The sequence below is a fragment of the Piliocolobus tephrosceles genome, chromosome 12 (assembly GCF_002776525.5).
Source record: "Piliocolobus tephrosceles isolate RC106 chromosome 12, ASM277652v3, whole genome shotgun sequence".
NCBI classification, from domain to species: Eukaryota; Metazoa; Chordata; class Mammalia; order Primates; family Cercopithecidae; genus Piliocolobus; species Piliocolobus tephrosceles.
The window spans coordinates 31162570-31177005 of record NC_045445.1 but is presented as its reverse complement, the minus strand read 5'-3'; the positions used below and the strand labels follow the sequence as shown (position 1 = coordinate 31177005).

The 14436-nt window shown below is 39.3% G+C and overlaps 1 protein-coding gene across 2 annotated transcripts in view; it reads left to right on the top strand.

Moving 5' to 3' along the window:
• The window catches only part of GRIA3 (glutamate ionotropic receptor AMPA type subunit 3), a 310602-nt gene that overhangs the window by 133058 nt on the left and 163108 nt on the right, over nucleotides 1-14436 (top strand). For both annotated transcript variants that reach the window (XM_023202310.1, XM_023202309.2), the window contains exon 4: nucleotides 13592-13779. In XM_023202310.1, coding sequence (XP_023058078.1) covers nucleotides 13592-13779 — 188 coding nt within the window. The remainder of the gene's footprint in view (nucleotides 1-13591; nucleotides 13780-14436) is intronic.

Genomic DNA, 14436 nt, shown 5'->3' with positions numbered 1-14436 from the left:
CATTTTACATTAATATTGAAAGCTAAAAGAAGACAAGTATTGTGGTCATGGCCAAGTTTGGGATCTATCATTGGGGCAAACCATTTTGTCTTTCTGGTCTTCAGTTTCTTATTGGTACAATGAAGAGATTGGGACCATCACTGATTCTGGCTCTCATATTTTTTTTATTATACTTTAAGTTCTAGGGTACATGTGCACAACGTGCAGGTTTGTTACATATGTATACATGTGCCATGTTGGTGTGCTGCACCCATTAACTCATCTTTTACATTGGGTATATCTCCTAATGCTATCCCTCCCCCCGCCCCCCTCCCCACAATAGGCCCCAGTGTGTGATGTTCCCCTTCCTGTGTCCAAGTGATCTCATTGTTCAATTCCCACATATGAGTGAGAACATGCAGTGTTTGGTTTTCTGTTCTTGTGATAGTTTGCTGAGAATGATGGTTTCCAGCTGCATCCATGTCCCTACAAAGGACATGAACTCATCCTTTTTTATGGCCGCATAGTATTCCATGGTGTATATGTATCTGGTTCTCATATTTGAGAATTCTGAGAAACTTGGAAGAACTCTGTCTACCACAAACAGTCTGACTTCTCTGCAGCTCATACAAGATTCAGCCACTCTTTCTGGAACCCAAGGCCTTAACAACATTAGCCTATAACCCTCCTCCATACTGGCAAATTCACTCTTATATCCCCATTGGAAAAACTCAATTGAAAGTAAACAACTAATCAAAGTGAGTGGATCTTGGGGGTGTTCTATGTGGTTTCTTTAGTATGGTGGATGGCACATGAAAATACTTATCTTGTGAGTTTTGAACCCCATTTTGGGTATTTCCCAAGCAGATTTTAAACCACAGTATTAAGTCAAAAAGAACTTTTCTTCCTGAAGAGAACAGCTTGCTCTCTGTTGTCCTCAGGACTGTATCTTTGGCTCCTCTGTATCCTCTAGGCAAGAGTTTGCCCTTAATATTACATTTGACAGCCCTCCAATAGTATTAGGATCAAGGAGTCTCAGCACTCCTGGCAGACACAGCAGGCAGAGTAAGCTACAGTCCTTTGTACTCAGATCCAGACCCTTTTCATCTTTCGCATACATTCACCCCCACATCCTTCCCCCTTTTCCTTCTCACTGGTAACCATCATTCATACCTCACACCCAAAACTCAGAAATGTTAAGAGGTTTGTCTTGGCCTTGCTTTCTAAAAATTGAGAATGCTGAAGAATGTTCCCAGATAAGTGACTTGCCTGATGAGAAGCCTTTTGCTTAGTGGAACCTAAACACATGCTTTCTAAGCTCAAGTCTCACTTCAGTCAATTCACTTTAGAAGTCCATAGGCACAGGCCACAATGTGAACTACTCTGCACAGAAGTCCAGAGTATGGATGCTCAATATAAAATATACTCACTTCTGATAATCTCTTCAAAGTTCATCTTCTGCTGGGGAAGGGGTAGCAGGGTGGGTAGTCATCTTCTTTGTAGTCACTAGGTTCCATGTGGAATAAATGGGACCTAGGAAGAAGATGTACTGTTGCTGACTGGTAGCACTCCTTCCTCCAACCCATAAGTGAAGCCCCCTTTTAATCATGCATAAGGCCTTCCCCCCACTGCCACCCAAATAGGGCTGGCAAGTGTATTCTCTGGTTGCAATCTATGGTCAGCTCTCTGCCCCAGCTACCCATAAAGTGCCTACTAACATCCACGTCACTCACTACTTGTTCTGTAGGAGACTCAGTCACGTGATCAGAGCTGGAAATTACTGATTTCAAAGGGATTAAGATGCCAGATGAGGAAATGTTATGCAAGAAACCCTATTAATGGGCATGATTAATCATCACATGGCATCTATTAAGAACTCAACAGTCCATGGAGAAACTTTGAGATGACTCCTGTCCTCTGTGAGTTTGTATCGCAGGCAGTCTATCTCAGAATGATTATTTAGATACCAAACAGAAACATGAAGGAATTATGCACAATCATTGTAGTATCCCCTTTAATCCAAACCCCAGTTGCTTTCTGTTATTCTTATTTTTTTATTTTTTATATCAGATCTTGTGTGGGAGAGGATCACAGGCTTGCCTATTCTGCTTTTCCCAGATGTTAAGTAAATCCACTCCAGATGGTCTTCTAAATATCTTTTCAGCTGGCAATGCAAAGCAAGTTTACTTTCACTCACTCAATGAAACTGACATATCTATTTGGGCATGTTTTCTTGGCTCACAGAGAGGAGAATGGAACTACATAATTCACCAACAGGGAGATAAAGTTCAAATAAGGAACAAGATGAAAGAGGAAAATGGAAAAGGTATTACATGCATTGCCAGCTTCAGAGCCAAAGTTACACTTGACAAGTAGTCAGTAGTTGCCTCCTGCAGTGAGCTATTGGAGTACTTGGAATGCCTCAAGTAAGATATTGGGGTACCTGGTACCTCAAGTTGCCAAACAATACTTGATCAATCACTTACTGTTGTCTACAATTTGCCCCTATATTGTAAGTCTCTGATTCTAATTTTAAAACATACATCCTTCATGAAGGAGTTCACAATTGAAGCTGTTAACAGTCATGGACAGTCTAGTGTAAGAGTTTCATTTGGACTGAGAGACAATTTGTATTGGGAGAGAGGAAAAAGCATGAAGAACTGGGAAACTGGGGGCACCTTCTATTCAATGATTCCACAAATTAGCCAAGTACTCATCCTAATAATGCAGCTCCAAGGAGAGGAAGATTTGCAGAGGGTCAGCTCTTAATTAAAGGAAAATTTAAACAAACACAATTATGAGGAATGGAAGCCTCAGGGAAATATTAATTTGCTAAGGGTAAATTAAGACTGAATGTGGGTGAATATTTGTCTTTACCTTGTTCCATAAAATTCACAGACTGACATCCATATGCAAATATAAAGGGGTTCTTGATCTTCCCATATCAAACTCTTCACACACAGAACAGTTTCTGCATTAGCATTTCAAATTTAGACAATCACTATGTTGATTTTGATGGAAAATAAAAGGGTTTAAATCAAGTTAAAACAAAAACAAACAACAAAATGTGGATTCAAATGTATTATAGGAGTCTTTCCAGGAATTATTTTTAAATGAAAGTATACTTTGTAATATGAATAATCATAACCTGAAGTACTGGCTCTGAGTTCAGATTTTTGTATATCAGGTTTCTGCAATATGGGAAAACATACCATGAAATAACTAAATTGAGCTCATCATCTTTCTCTTTCCTCTGCCTCTATTTTTTCTTTACTTCTGTCTCAGAAACCACCTTCACACTCCATATCTAGCTTCCCCATTGCTTTATTTGGCCACAGTATGCAAGGGAAATTTATTGGAAATTCCATGGAGACCAAAGACGTTGCAAGAAATGGAAAGAGTGGTTGGCATAAGTTTGGGTTTAAAGCCCAGGTAAGCACTAGAATAAGAGTAGAAGAGCAAATTTTGGTCAGGCACAGTGGCTCACACCTGTAATCCCAGCATTTTGGGAAGCTAGGCAGGTGGATTGCTTAAGCCCAAGAGTTTCAGACCAGCCTGGGCAACATAGCAAGACCCCATCTCTAAAAATAAAAAGCAAATTTTATTCACCATTCACGTGATTTTTGGATGAAGAATATTAATTTCATTAAAATGTCAAACTTTTATTCATGAAAATGTATCATAAACATTAAAAGTAAAATAAACTGGATTAAATATATGACATATGTCAAGACACTTAATGTCAATATATAAAGGCTCTTATAAATCAATAAGAAAGACATTAACATCACTAAAAAGTTGAACAAAGGAAATAAACAGGCAGTACTCGAAATAATGAATAAACTTGGACAAAAAAATTAAAAAGTCACTAGCTTTACTAATAAAGAAATGCTAACAAAAAAAGAGAATCCTCTTTATTCACCTACCAAATGGGCAAATATATTGTTCAGTGCTGGCAAGGGGGCAGAGAGACAAGTACTCTCATAACCTGCTTATGGGAACTTAAAGTGGGACAACCTTTCTGGAGGGCAATTTGGCAGTATGTATCCATAAACATGGCCTTAAACATGTCCATAAATGTTTGGCCCAGTATTCCTACTTTGAGACATTTATTCTATGAAAATAATTAGAGATGCTGTATGAGTGTTGTCAGCACAGCATTACTCATAATAAGGAGAGATTGGAAAAAATTGAAATGTTCATGTTGTAGAATAGTTAAATAAGTTACAATTATCTAAAGGTTGGAATACTATATCATCATTAAAACTCATGTTTGAAAATGTTTAATAACAAGAAAATGTTCATAATATAATGCTAGATTTTTAAAAGGCAGGACACATATACAGTCATGCACCACACAATGGCATTTTAGTCAATGACAGACCCCATATATGACAGTGGTCCCATAAAATTATAATACTATACTTTTACTGTGTCGTTTCTGTGCTTAGATATGTTTAGATACACAAATATTTAACATTGTGCTACAGTTGCCTACTGTATTAGTTCATTTTCATGCTGCTGATAAAGACATACCTGAAACTGGGAACAAAAAGAAATTTAATTGGACTTACTGTTCCACATGGCTGGGGGGGCCTCAGAATTATGGCAGGAGGAAAAAGGCACTTCTTACATGGTGGCAGCAAGAAAAAATGAGGAGGAAGCAAAAGCAGAAACCTCTGATAAACCCATCAGATCTCTTGAGACTTACTCACTAGCATGAGAATAGGATGAGAAAGACCAGCCCCCATGATCCAATTAACTCCCCCTGGGCCCCTCCCACAACACAGGGAAATTCTAGGAGACACAATTTAAGTTGAGATTTGGGTGGGGACACAGCCAAACCATATCATTCTGCCCTGGCCTCTCCAAATCTCATGTCCTCACATATCAAAACCAATCATGCCTTCCCAACAGTCCCCCAAAGTCTTAACTCATTTCAGCATTAATCCAAAAGTCCACAGTCCAAAGTCTCATCTGAGACAAGGCAAGTCCCTTCCACCTATGAACCTGTAAAATCAAAAGCAAGCTAGTTACTTCCTAGATACAATGAAGGTGCAGGTATTTTGTAAATACAGCCTTTCTAAATGGGAGAGATTGGCCAAAACAAAGGGGCTACCGGGCCCATGCAAGTCGAAAATCCAGCAGGGCAGTCAAATTTTAAAGCTCAAAAATGATCTCCTTTGACTCAAGGTCACAATGATGCAAAAGGTGGGTTCCCATGGTCTTGGGCAGCTCCACCCCTGTGGCTTTGCAGGGTACAACCTCCCTCCCAGCTGCTTTCATGGGCTAGTATTTAGTGTCTGTGGCTTTTCCAGCTGCACGATGCAAGCTGTCAGTGGATCTACCATTCTGGGGTCTGGAGGATGGAGCTTCTCTTCTCACAGCTCCATTAGGTAGTGCCCCAGTAGGGACACTGTGTGGGGGCTCTGACTCCACATTTTCCTTCTGCATTGCCCTAGCAGAGGTTCTCCATGAGGGCCCTGCCCCTGCAGCAAACTTTTGCCCGGGCATCCAGGCATTTCCATACATCTGAAATCTAGGCAAAGGTTTCGAAACCTCAATTCTTGACTTCTATGCAGCCACAGGCTCAACACCACATGGAAACTGCCAAGGTTTGGGGCTTCCACCCTCTGAAGCCACAGCCTGAGCTCCACGTTGGCCCCTTTCAGCCATGACTGGAGCAGCTAGGACACAGGGCACCAAGTCCCTGGGCTGCACGTAGCACAGGGACCTGGGCCTGGCCCACAAAACCACTTTTTTCTTCCTGGGTCTCTGGGTCTGTGATGGGAGGGTCTGCCATGAAGGTCTCTGACATGGCCTGGAGACATTTTCCCCATGGTCTTGGGGATTAACATTAGACTTCTTGCTACTTATGCAAATTTCTGCAGCCCAGTTGAATTTCTCCTCAAAAAATGTTTTTTTCTTGTCTACTGCATCATCAGGCTGCAAATTTTCTGAACTTTAATGCTCTGTTTCCCTTTAAAGATGGAATGCTTTTAACAGCACCCAAGTTTTAAATGCTTTGCTGCTTAGAAATTTCTTCTGCCAGATACCCTAAATCATCTCTCTCAAGTTCAAAGTTCCACAGATCTCTAGGGCAAGGGCGAAATGCCACCAGTCTCTTTGCTAAAACATAACAAGAGTCACCTTTGCTCCAGTTCCCAACAAGTTCCTCATCTCCATGTGAGACCACCTCAGCCTGGACCTTATTGTTCATCTCACTATCAGCATTTTTGTCAAAGCCATTCAACAAGTCTCTAGGAGGATCCAAACTTTCCCACATTTTCCTGTCTTCTTCTGAGCCCTCCAAACTGTTCCAGCCTCTGCCTGTTACCCAGTTTCAAAGTCGCTTCCACATTTTTGGGTATCTTTTCAGCAATGCCCCACTCTACTGGCACCAATTTACTGTATTTAGTTCGTTTTCATGCTGCTAATAAAGACATACCCGAAACTGGGAACAAAAAGACATTTAATATGGTCATACAGTTCCACATGGCTGGGGAGGCCTCAGAATCATGGCAGGAGGCAAAAGGCACTTCTTACATGGCAGCGGCAAGGAAAGATGAGGAGGAAGCAAAAGCAAAAAACCCTGATAAATCCATCAGATCTTGTGAAACTTATTCAGTATCACAAGAATAGCACATGAAAGCCCAACCTTCATGATTCAATTACCTCCCTCTGGGCCCCTCCAACAACACAGGGGAATTCTGGGAGATATAATTCAAATTGAGGTTTGGGTGGGGATACAGCCAAACCATATCACCTACAGTATTCAGTACAGTAGCATGCTGTACGAGTTTGTATCCTAGGAGCAATAGGCTATGCCATATAGCCTAGGTGTGTAGGAGGCTACACACCTATACCATGTAGGTTTGTGGAATACACTCTATGATGTTTGCACAGTGACAAAATCACCTAACAACGCATTTCTCAGAACGTATCCCCATCGTTAAGTGATCCACAACTGCATTATTATCATTTTGCTAAAATAAAAAGTGTGAAGTCTATTTATATAAAATAGAATGGAAAGAGGGATAAAGTCACTTATGCTTTTTCTTTTAATTTTAGTACTTTCTATGTTTTTCCAAATGTCCAAACTGAACACATTAATTTTATACTTAGAGAGAAATATGCAGATGCTACCTCAGAAGAGGAAAGACATTTGTAAACTGCTTTGAGTACATCTGGGTCTGCTTCCCACATACTGTACTCAAGGTTTCCAGATTCTTCATCTACCACAGGAAGAAGCCATTTGTAACCCTGGCCTGAGCCCTCCCTTCTTGCCTCTGTGTCTTTATTTGCTGATGTCTAGGTGGTATATAGTCCTTCTTGAAATATGCCTTTCTCACCCAGAACCTTTCTGCTGGTCATGAAGAACACCTCAGGAAAAAAAAAAAAAAAAAAGGCCTGCTTTAATATGCCACATTTGTATTGGGTAGCCCTTAGAATAGGTCAGTGATTTTCCACTCTGGCTGTACATGAGAATCCCCCAGGGAGATTAAAATAAAACAAAACAAAGCCCAGGAATCACTTTGAGAGATCATGATTTTATTGCTCCAGAGTAAGACTTGGTCATCCGTTTTTCATACTTCCTAGGGTGACTGTAATACGCGACCAGCATTGAAAGCCACAGAGGCAGGTGAACACACAGAAAAAGAAAGAAATGCTTTGTTCAACTGATTTCAGTTGAGTAACATAGACAGGAATGGACACTAACCTTCTGGGGACCTGTCTCACTATTGTCTTCCCACTCCACTGGCCCCCGAGATACCACTTATCTACCAGCTGTTCATTTGTTAAACTCATAAGATCATCAAGCACATCACTGACTTTCAAATTCATCATCTGAATGACCCCATAAGATGGGCAGACTCAAAAACAATGTTCAACATTCTCTTCTGTTTTCCTTCTAAACTCATTCATGTTAAGGTCACTGCTAAAATGTACATGTGTTCGCTGAAAGCATAACACATTATGCCATTAGCTATTTTAATGCTGGCACCTGGAAAAGGGAAGGGTGCTGAGGGAATTGAGCATAGGATAGGAAAGTTTTAATATGGGGAAAGAGGAAGAAAAAGACTGGGATTGGTAGTGATAGGCGTACTCAAGGTACTGGGGAGACAGGGAAGCAAACATCAGGATGTTGTATGACATCAAAAAGAGAAGAGAAAAGGACATGAGGAATTAAGTTCTGTCTACACCAAAATGTTGCTAAGGGTCATCTTAAAATGAGAGCTATAAAGTAAGTTGGACATGATGCACTTGAAAGACCACTAAATTGGAAGCCAAGAGACTTGCTTACAGGGTCAATACTAGGGCAAGGTAAGTGACACTGCACTTGTGCAACCCTCAGAAAGTGCCTTCTTGAATTTTTACCCTAGGTGCTTCACCTGCCTCACGTTAGCTCCAACTCTGCTTGCTTAGATTCCAGTCTCGCTTCTGATTCTAAACTAACTGTGAGATATTTGGCAAGTCACTTCCCCTGTCTAAGCACCGCCCCTCAAACCTGAGAAGCTCCACTCTTACCTGTCTTAGATATTGGGCTTCCATAAAAATTTCATTTGAAAAGAGTTACAGAGCTTTAAAAATTGTATCCTACTTCTCTGAGTCATCTGTAAGAGTACTAGCCTATAAGACTGTGGTTCTATGTCTAATAATTGTAAGCTACAGGAGTTTTCATGGGCCACTTTAAGCCTCTCTTTATCAACCTGAAAATATTGACAAGGTAATTTCTAGCACAGGCCACTGGAAAAGTATTGAATTACCCTCTGGGAAAGACCATCTTGCCTCTCTAGAACATTTCGAGAGGGTCAGTAAACCTGCTTGGGGCTTTGTGGCAAACCCTCTGAGAATCACAGCCAGGCACAAATTGCTATAAATGTCAACACTCATGAGAAGCCAGTTCATCAATATCAGCAACTCCCATCATTTTGGGGACTGTTAAAAGACCCCGTCAGAAGTACAAATGATGTGGGTCTGAGAGATCTGGTACAGATTCACAGCTGACAGCAGGTGGTGATAGTCCCTGCTGGAAGATGCACAACAGGAACAAAATTATCCTCAACTATATTTCCTTGGTTATCTTTATTATGAACTTCCATATGTCAATATCCTATTTATTGTTCTTCTGTGTCTTCAGATCAAATACTAAATGTGTTCGGCATGGAGTGGTTTTTCACTTGTTTATACATTGAACAAAATCCTGGCCTTCTTTCCCCTGTGAAAATGATTTTGACAATTATATATTTGAGATCTTTTTGTATCTGATGCTATCCCTGTCATGAGATCAACGTTATAGTCACAGATGAACCCCCCAGAAACAAACTGAAATAGAGATTCACATGCAAGAAGTCTATTGGCTGGTACTGTCATTATCAACAATTGTGGGAAGAAGAGAAGGACACAGGTTTGGGCACAAAGAGAAAATGAGCTATGGTGCAGTCATAACAAAGCCTCAGCTCCCTTCAGGGAGCTCTGAAGTTAGGATGACTCACCTTTAGAGTTACCTCGCTGGGGGTATGAGGGTTGTGCCATTCTATCCTGTGGCAATCAGTCATTGGATGCAGGATACCCCAGGAAGGGGTCATAACCTTAAGCTGCAACTTTTCCAACAACTGAAGGAGTAAGTTCTATGGTGCTGAAGGAGGATCTGGGTGGTACAGCACAGCATCCACCACACTACCCTTTACCAACATTGTCACACCTTATTTGCCAAGAGTAGCCCAATCACCACTCCAGTAGGATTAAATTGGTCATAGCTGCAGCCCAGTTCTTCATCCATAATTTCCTTCTCACTCCTTGCCACAAACTATGTTATATTGGTATAATGCAGATGACAATCTAGCATTCACCCACTTACCTATATGGTAACTACCATTCTTTAAAATGAGGAAGAAGAGGACAGTGGATAGCAACAGCAGTCTGGAATCAGAATGAGAGATTTTGCTGTTCAAATAAAAGTAGTTTTTACTGTTGCAAAATTGAGCACGTTAAAGCTCACAGAGAGTGGATGACAATTCTGAAGCTGCTAAAACAGCAGGCTTATTTTTACAAAGTCAAGGGTTTGTTATGTACCTCCCCTCCTACAAGCACCAATGCCTGTTTTTTTCTCTGCATCCTGAGTCAAATTTTTCTTTTCTTCTCCCTCAAGTGCATATTTACTCTGTTTGGTCAGCTTCATCAGGAAACAGTCAAACTACAATAAATTAGGTATGAAAACAAATAAAAGTTTTTCTTGGGCTGCTCAGTGACAGGTACTGAGCTGAGGTGACCATTCCCCCCAGGGTTCTATAGTACACAGTCACATGCTTAAGCAAACACAGAGAAAGTCTGCATGGTAAAAGACACTGCAATATTCAGCCACAGTTCTGACTTGCTCAAAAAATGTGAGCAAGGCTCAGAGCCCAGGAGGCTCCAGACATGCTCTCATTAAAAAGCAGTGTGCTTTTTCTACTTAATTTTTGAATAGGTAATACATTCACATGGTTCAAAGAACAAAAGTATAAAAAGATCTGTAAGTCACTGTTTAGTAAAATGCCTCTCATTTGTGGCAGTGTGAAGCCTACAAAGGAGCTCTCATCTATCATCTATGTCTTCCAGAAGCGTATGTTCTGAGAGGACAGCATGAGTTGTACTTCTTTTTAATCTTTATTGTTATTGTATTTACAGAAAATAATACCTGCTTCTTGTAAAAGGGCCAAATTTTACATAAATAAATGACAGTGAAAATAAAAGGCCTTGGTAATCCTACATCTCAGAGATAACTCTGCCAATTCCTTCAGATTTTTTCCATACATATGGAAACATATAGTTTCTTCACAAAATAGAATTATAACATAAATGCTATTTTACAGCTTGTTTTTTCTATTACTACCTATTACACAATATATTATATATACTGTCCAAATCTTTTCTTATTAGTGTACACAGATTCAGCTGTCTTTCAAACAATAGCATAGTATTCTATGTGTATTTACTATAATTTCTTTATCCAGTTTTATTTTAAAATTTTAAATGTCTGTGATATAATTCTTTAAACCCATTTCTCCATTGCTTATAATTAATTTACCGTGAATTTAAATCTACTCATTTCTGGAGAAATTAATGAGAAGTCAGTAAAGGAATTTTCATGGGCAAAGAAGATAATCCAGAAATGTCTGCAGGTGTAGTCAGATGTGCCTGTTAAATGGACAGACAAGTGTGGCTGCCTGGAGTACTGAATAAGTGAGTGAGGCCATTTTCCAGATTTGAATGAATTTGAAAATAGGGGAGAAGTGGGGACTGGAATAGGGTGAGGGATTAAACAAAGGGAGATAAAAGCAGGTTGGAATGGAATAAATCTTGACACATGGATGGTGAGTCTTTCCAGACGAAAGATTTTTATGGAGAGAACTGACATGTTTTAGTTGAATCCAAGCTTGATACTAATTAACAATATAATTTGGGTATTTAAAAATATTGGCAAAGGCTGTTAAAATAACAACGCACATCAAAGCAAGCAATAATCTCATTGTCATCCACACTGATCAGATCACACTGGAATTATTAGGACCAATAAAATATTGACAGATATCCATAGGATAGAGTGAACAGCGGGGGAACTTGTCATCATGCCATAAAAGTAACAGTGGAAGGACTGGGACGTCTTTAGCCTGAGGAAAAGAATGTTAAGGGGAAACATGCTAACTGCCTTCAAAAATGTGAAGGACTGACACGTGCAAAAGGGGTTAAATTTGCTCTGTGTCATCCTAAATGGTGGAATAAAACCAATGAGTACAGATTACGAGAAGGCTTATTTTGATTCAACACATGAACAGCTGTATTCTGCTAAAGGGCCTTTTAAAAAGTTTACTTTAAATATATTAAAGACTCTGTTCACTTTCATTAACATTATTTAGCCAATGTTTTCTTCATAAATAGTACAAAAATAAAATTCAACTCAGTCTTTGATGAAGTTTCATAAATTCTTAATTAGTGAGATTCAAAATAATGAGGCTTTATCGTACACTGTTTAAGAAAGATTTTCAATTGTCTTAATCTCTTTCTTCCTATGTTTATTTCTCAATCCCATGCCTTGGCCTACCATGTCCCCTCAACTCCCACTGAAGCAGAAAGCACATCAACAACCCACATGAAAATGTAAATCTGAGAAATAAATATGCGTGGTTGGTTTAAAAAGAGAAAAAATTAACATTTAAAGCAATGGTAATTTACTCTGATCTGTAATTTTGAGCTCCTGTGCTGAAATTGCTCATTTGGAAATTACCAAGTGCTTGGGTCTCATTTGTGATCTTCTTCCTGCATACACCCAGCACACAAAGGATTCATAATGACCGGCTGAGTCACTGCTGCCATCTCCCTGAAGCGTGCTCTTCAAATGTCAATACCATTTTCTATGGTACAATGAAGAAAATTCTGAACTGTAGCCTGCTTACACTAAAGGGTGAGCCCGAAACAGCACAGAACCTGGAATATGCTCAAAGGACATTGCAATCCTCTCCCATTCTCTTCTCCTCCAGTCATCAAATTGCTATGGCATGGATCATTTTGGCTTTGCAAATCATCCCCATCACCCACTCCCATTAGTCATTACTTGAATATAAATGAAAAACTATTTAGGTTTATGGGATGAAATGAGCATATATCCCAATATCCCAATATCCTTCTGGCAATATCCCAATAAAATTATATCTATAGTTGAAGTTATACTCAGATATGGATTCAAACCAGAAGCAAAACTACAGACACAATATAATATTAGACACATGAATACTCTAAAAGACCAGCATGTAGAAAACTCTTGTGCTATTCTTATGGATCATACTTTAGATATTTTGTTCTTCCCAACTTCTTAAACCCTAACTCCAAAAAGGCTACCCAAAACTCAAGCATCAGATCTTTTCTCTTTTTCTCATTCAGCATAGATCCAGGGTAGTAGCTAACAGTTATCTAATGTAAATTAGCTAAAAAGGAACTATGAATTCCTGGTAAATTTAATTGAGAAAGGGAAAGAATTCAGGAAAACTTAATATGACTGAACTTTTTCCATAATGTTGTGATCAAGAGCTCAAGAGTATGATATCTTTGTTATAGACTGTCTTTTTCAGGTTTTCATAAAATTATTTTACTTGGGAGACATAATTTACGTTGTTGGATAGTCCTTTCTATGTAAGGAGAAGCCATATTATAATGAGGCTCTATCTCTACTGAAATTATTTCTAATTTGCCAGAATGCTTATATAGAAGATGAAATAAATGAGCTTCAACTACAGTAAGGAAATTGCAGGCAGTTGTAAGAAGTTCTTGATTTTATTCCATAGATATTTTGATAATGCATGTCAGTAAAAACAATTAGATAATATAATTCAGCTGTGAGCTCTCATGTAGCCACTTGATGCCTGGTGCCCAAAAGTTGTAGAATCTTCTTTCCTTTACAACAAAATGAAAGTGCGAACTGTCTGGAGGGTTAAGGCTGAGGTTATGAGTAAGCCTGCTTTCCATAATGGATAAGGTTCAAAGGCACCTGATGGACTATGAATAGAAATTCAGTAGAACCTTAATACCTACAGAAAGATTTTTAAATCATTGAAGCTGTTTTTCCTTCCTTCAGGATTTTCCATCCTCCAAGCGATTATGGAAGCAGCCGTGCAAAACAACTGGCAAGTGACAGCAAGGTCTGTAGGAAACATAAAAGACGTCCAAGAATTCAGGCGCATCATTGAAGAAATGGACAGGAGGCAGGAAAAGCGATACCTGATTGACTGCGAAGTCGAAAGGATTAACACAATTTTGGAACAGGTACATTTGAGATTTATTTCACCTCCAGCCAACATGTTAAATTATCAACCTGAGGCAGCTCCCATATCTGCTAATAAATTAAGTAGCCAACAGACTAAACGTGCCAACAGTTTTTGATAGTCTCTTTAATCTTTTTTTCCTCCCCGGTGGCTGCAGGAAAAAAAAGAAAGAAAGAAAGACAGAAAAGAGAAGAAAATCTAAGCTGTTTGAAAATTGCATTCCATGATTAATCTGGAAGTATTTGCAATTTAATGCTACCTATCCGATAAACATACCCCTCCACACCTCTGTTTCATAGACGACTGACTTTCAAAGTAATCCCCTTCCTTTCCCATACCTTCTTCCCAACAGGGAACAGACAAGGGACTAAGCAGTGCAGAAGGATAGGGTTTTTGTTTCAGGAGCCTCATTGCTGGAATATGTACTATTTCCAGACCCTTCTAAAGATCACCACCCATTCTTCATGACTATGGATAGACAGACTGTCAGGACAGTACTCACCAAGTTTTGAATTTGTCTATATTTTTTCAGATTATCCCTCTGGATACAGAAACAGAGAGAGAAAGAGAGAGAGAGAACAATTTAAGACTATTTTTTTCCATTTTATAACTTTTTAATTCATTCACTCCACAAAAATTCATTTAAGACCCATTACAT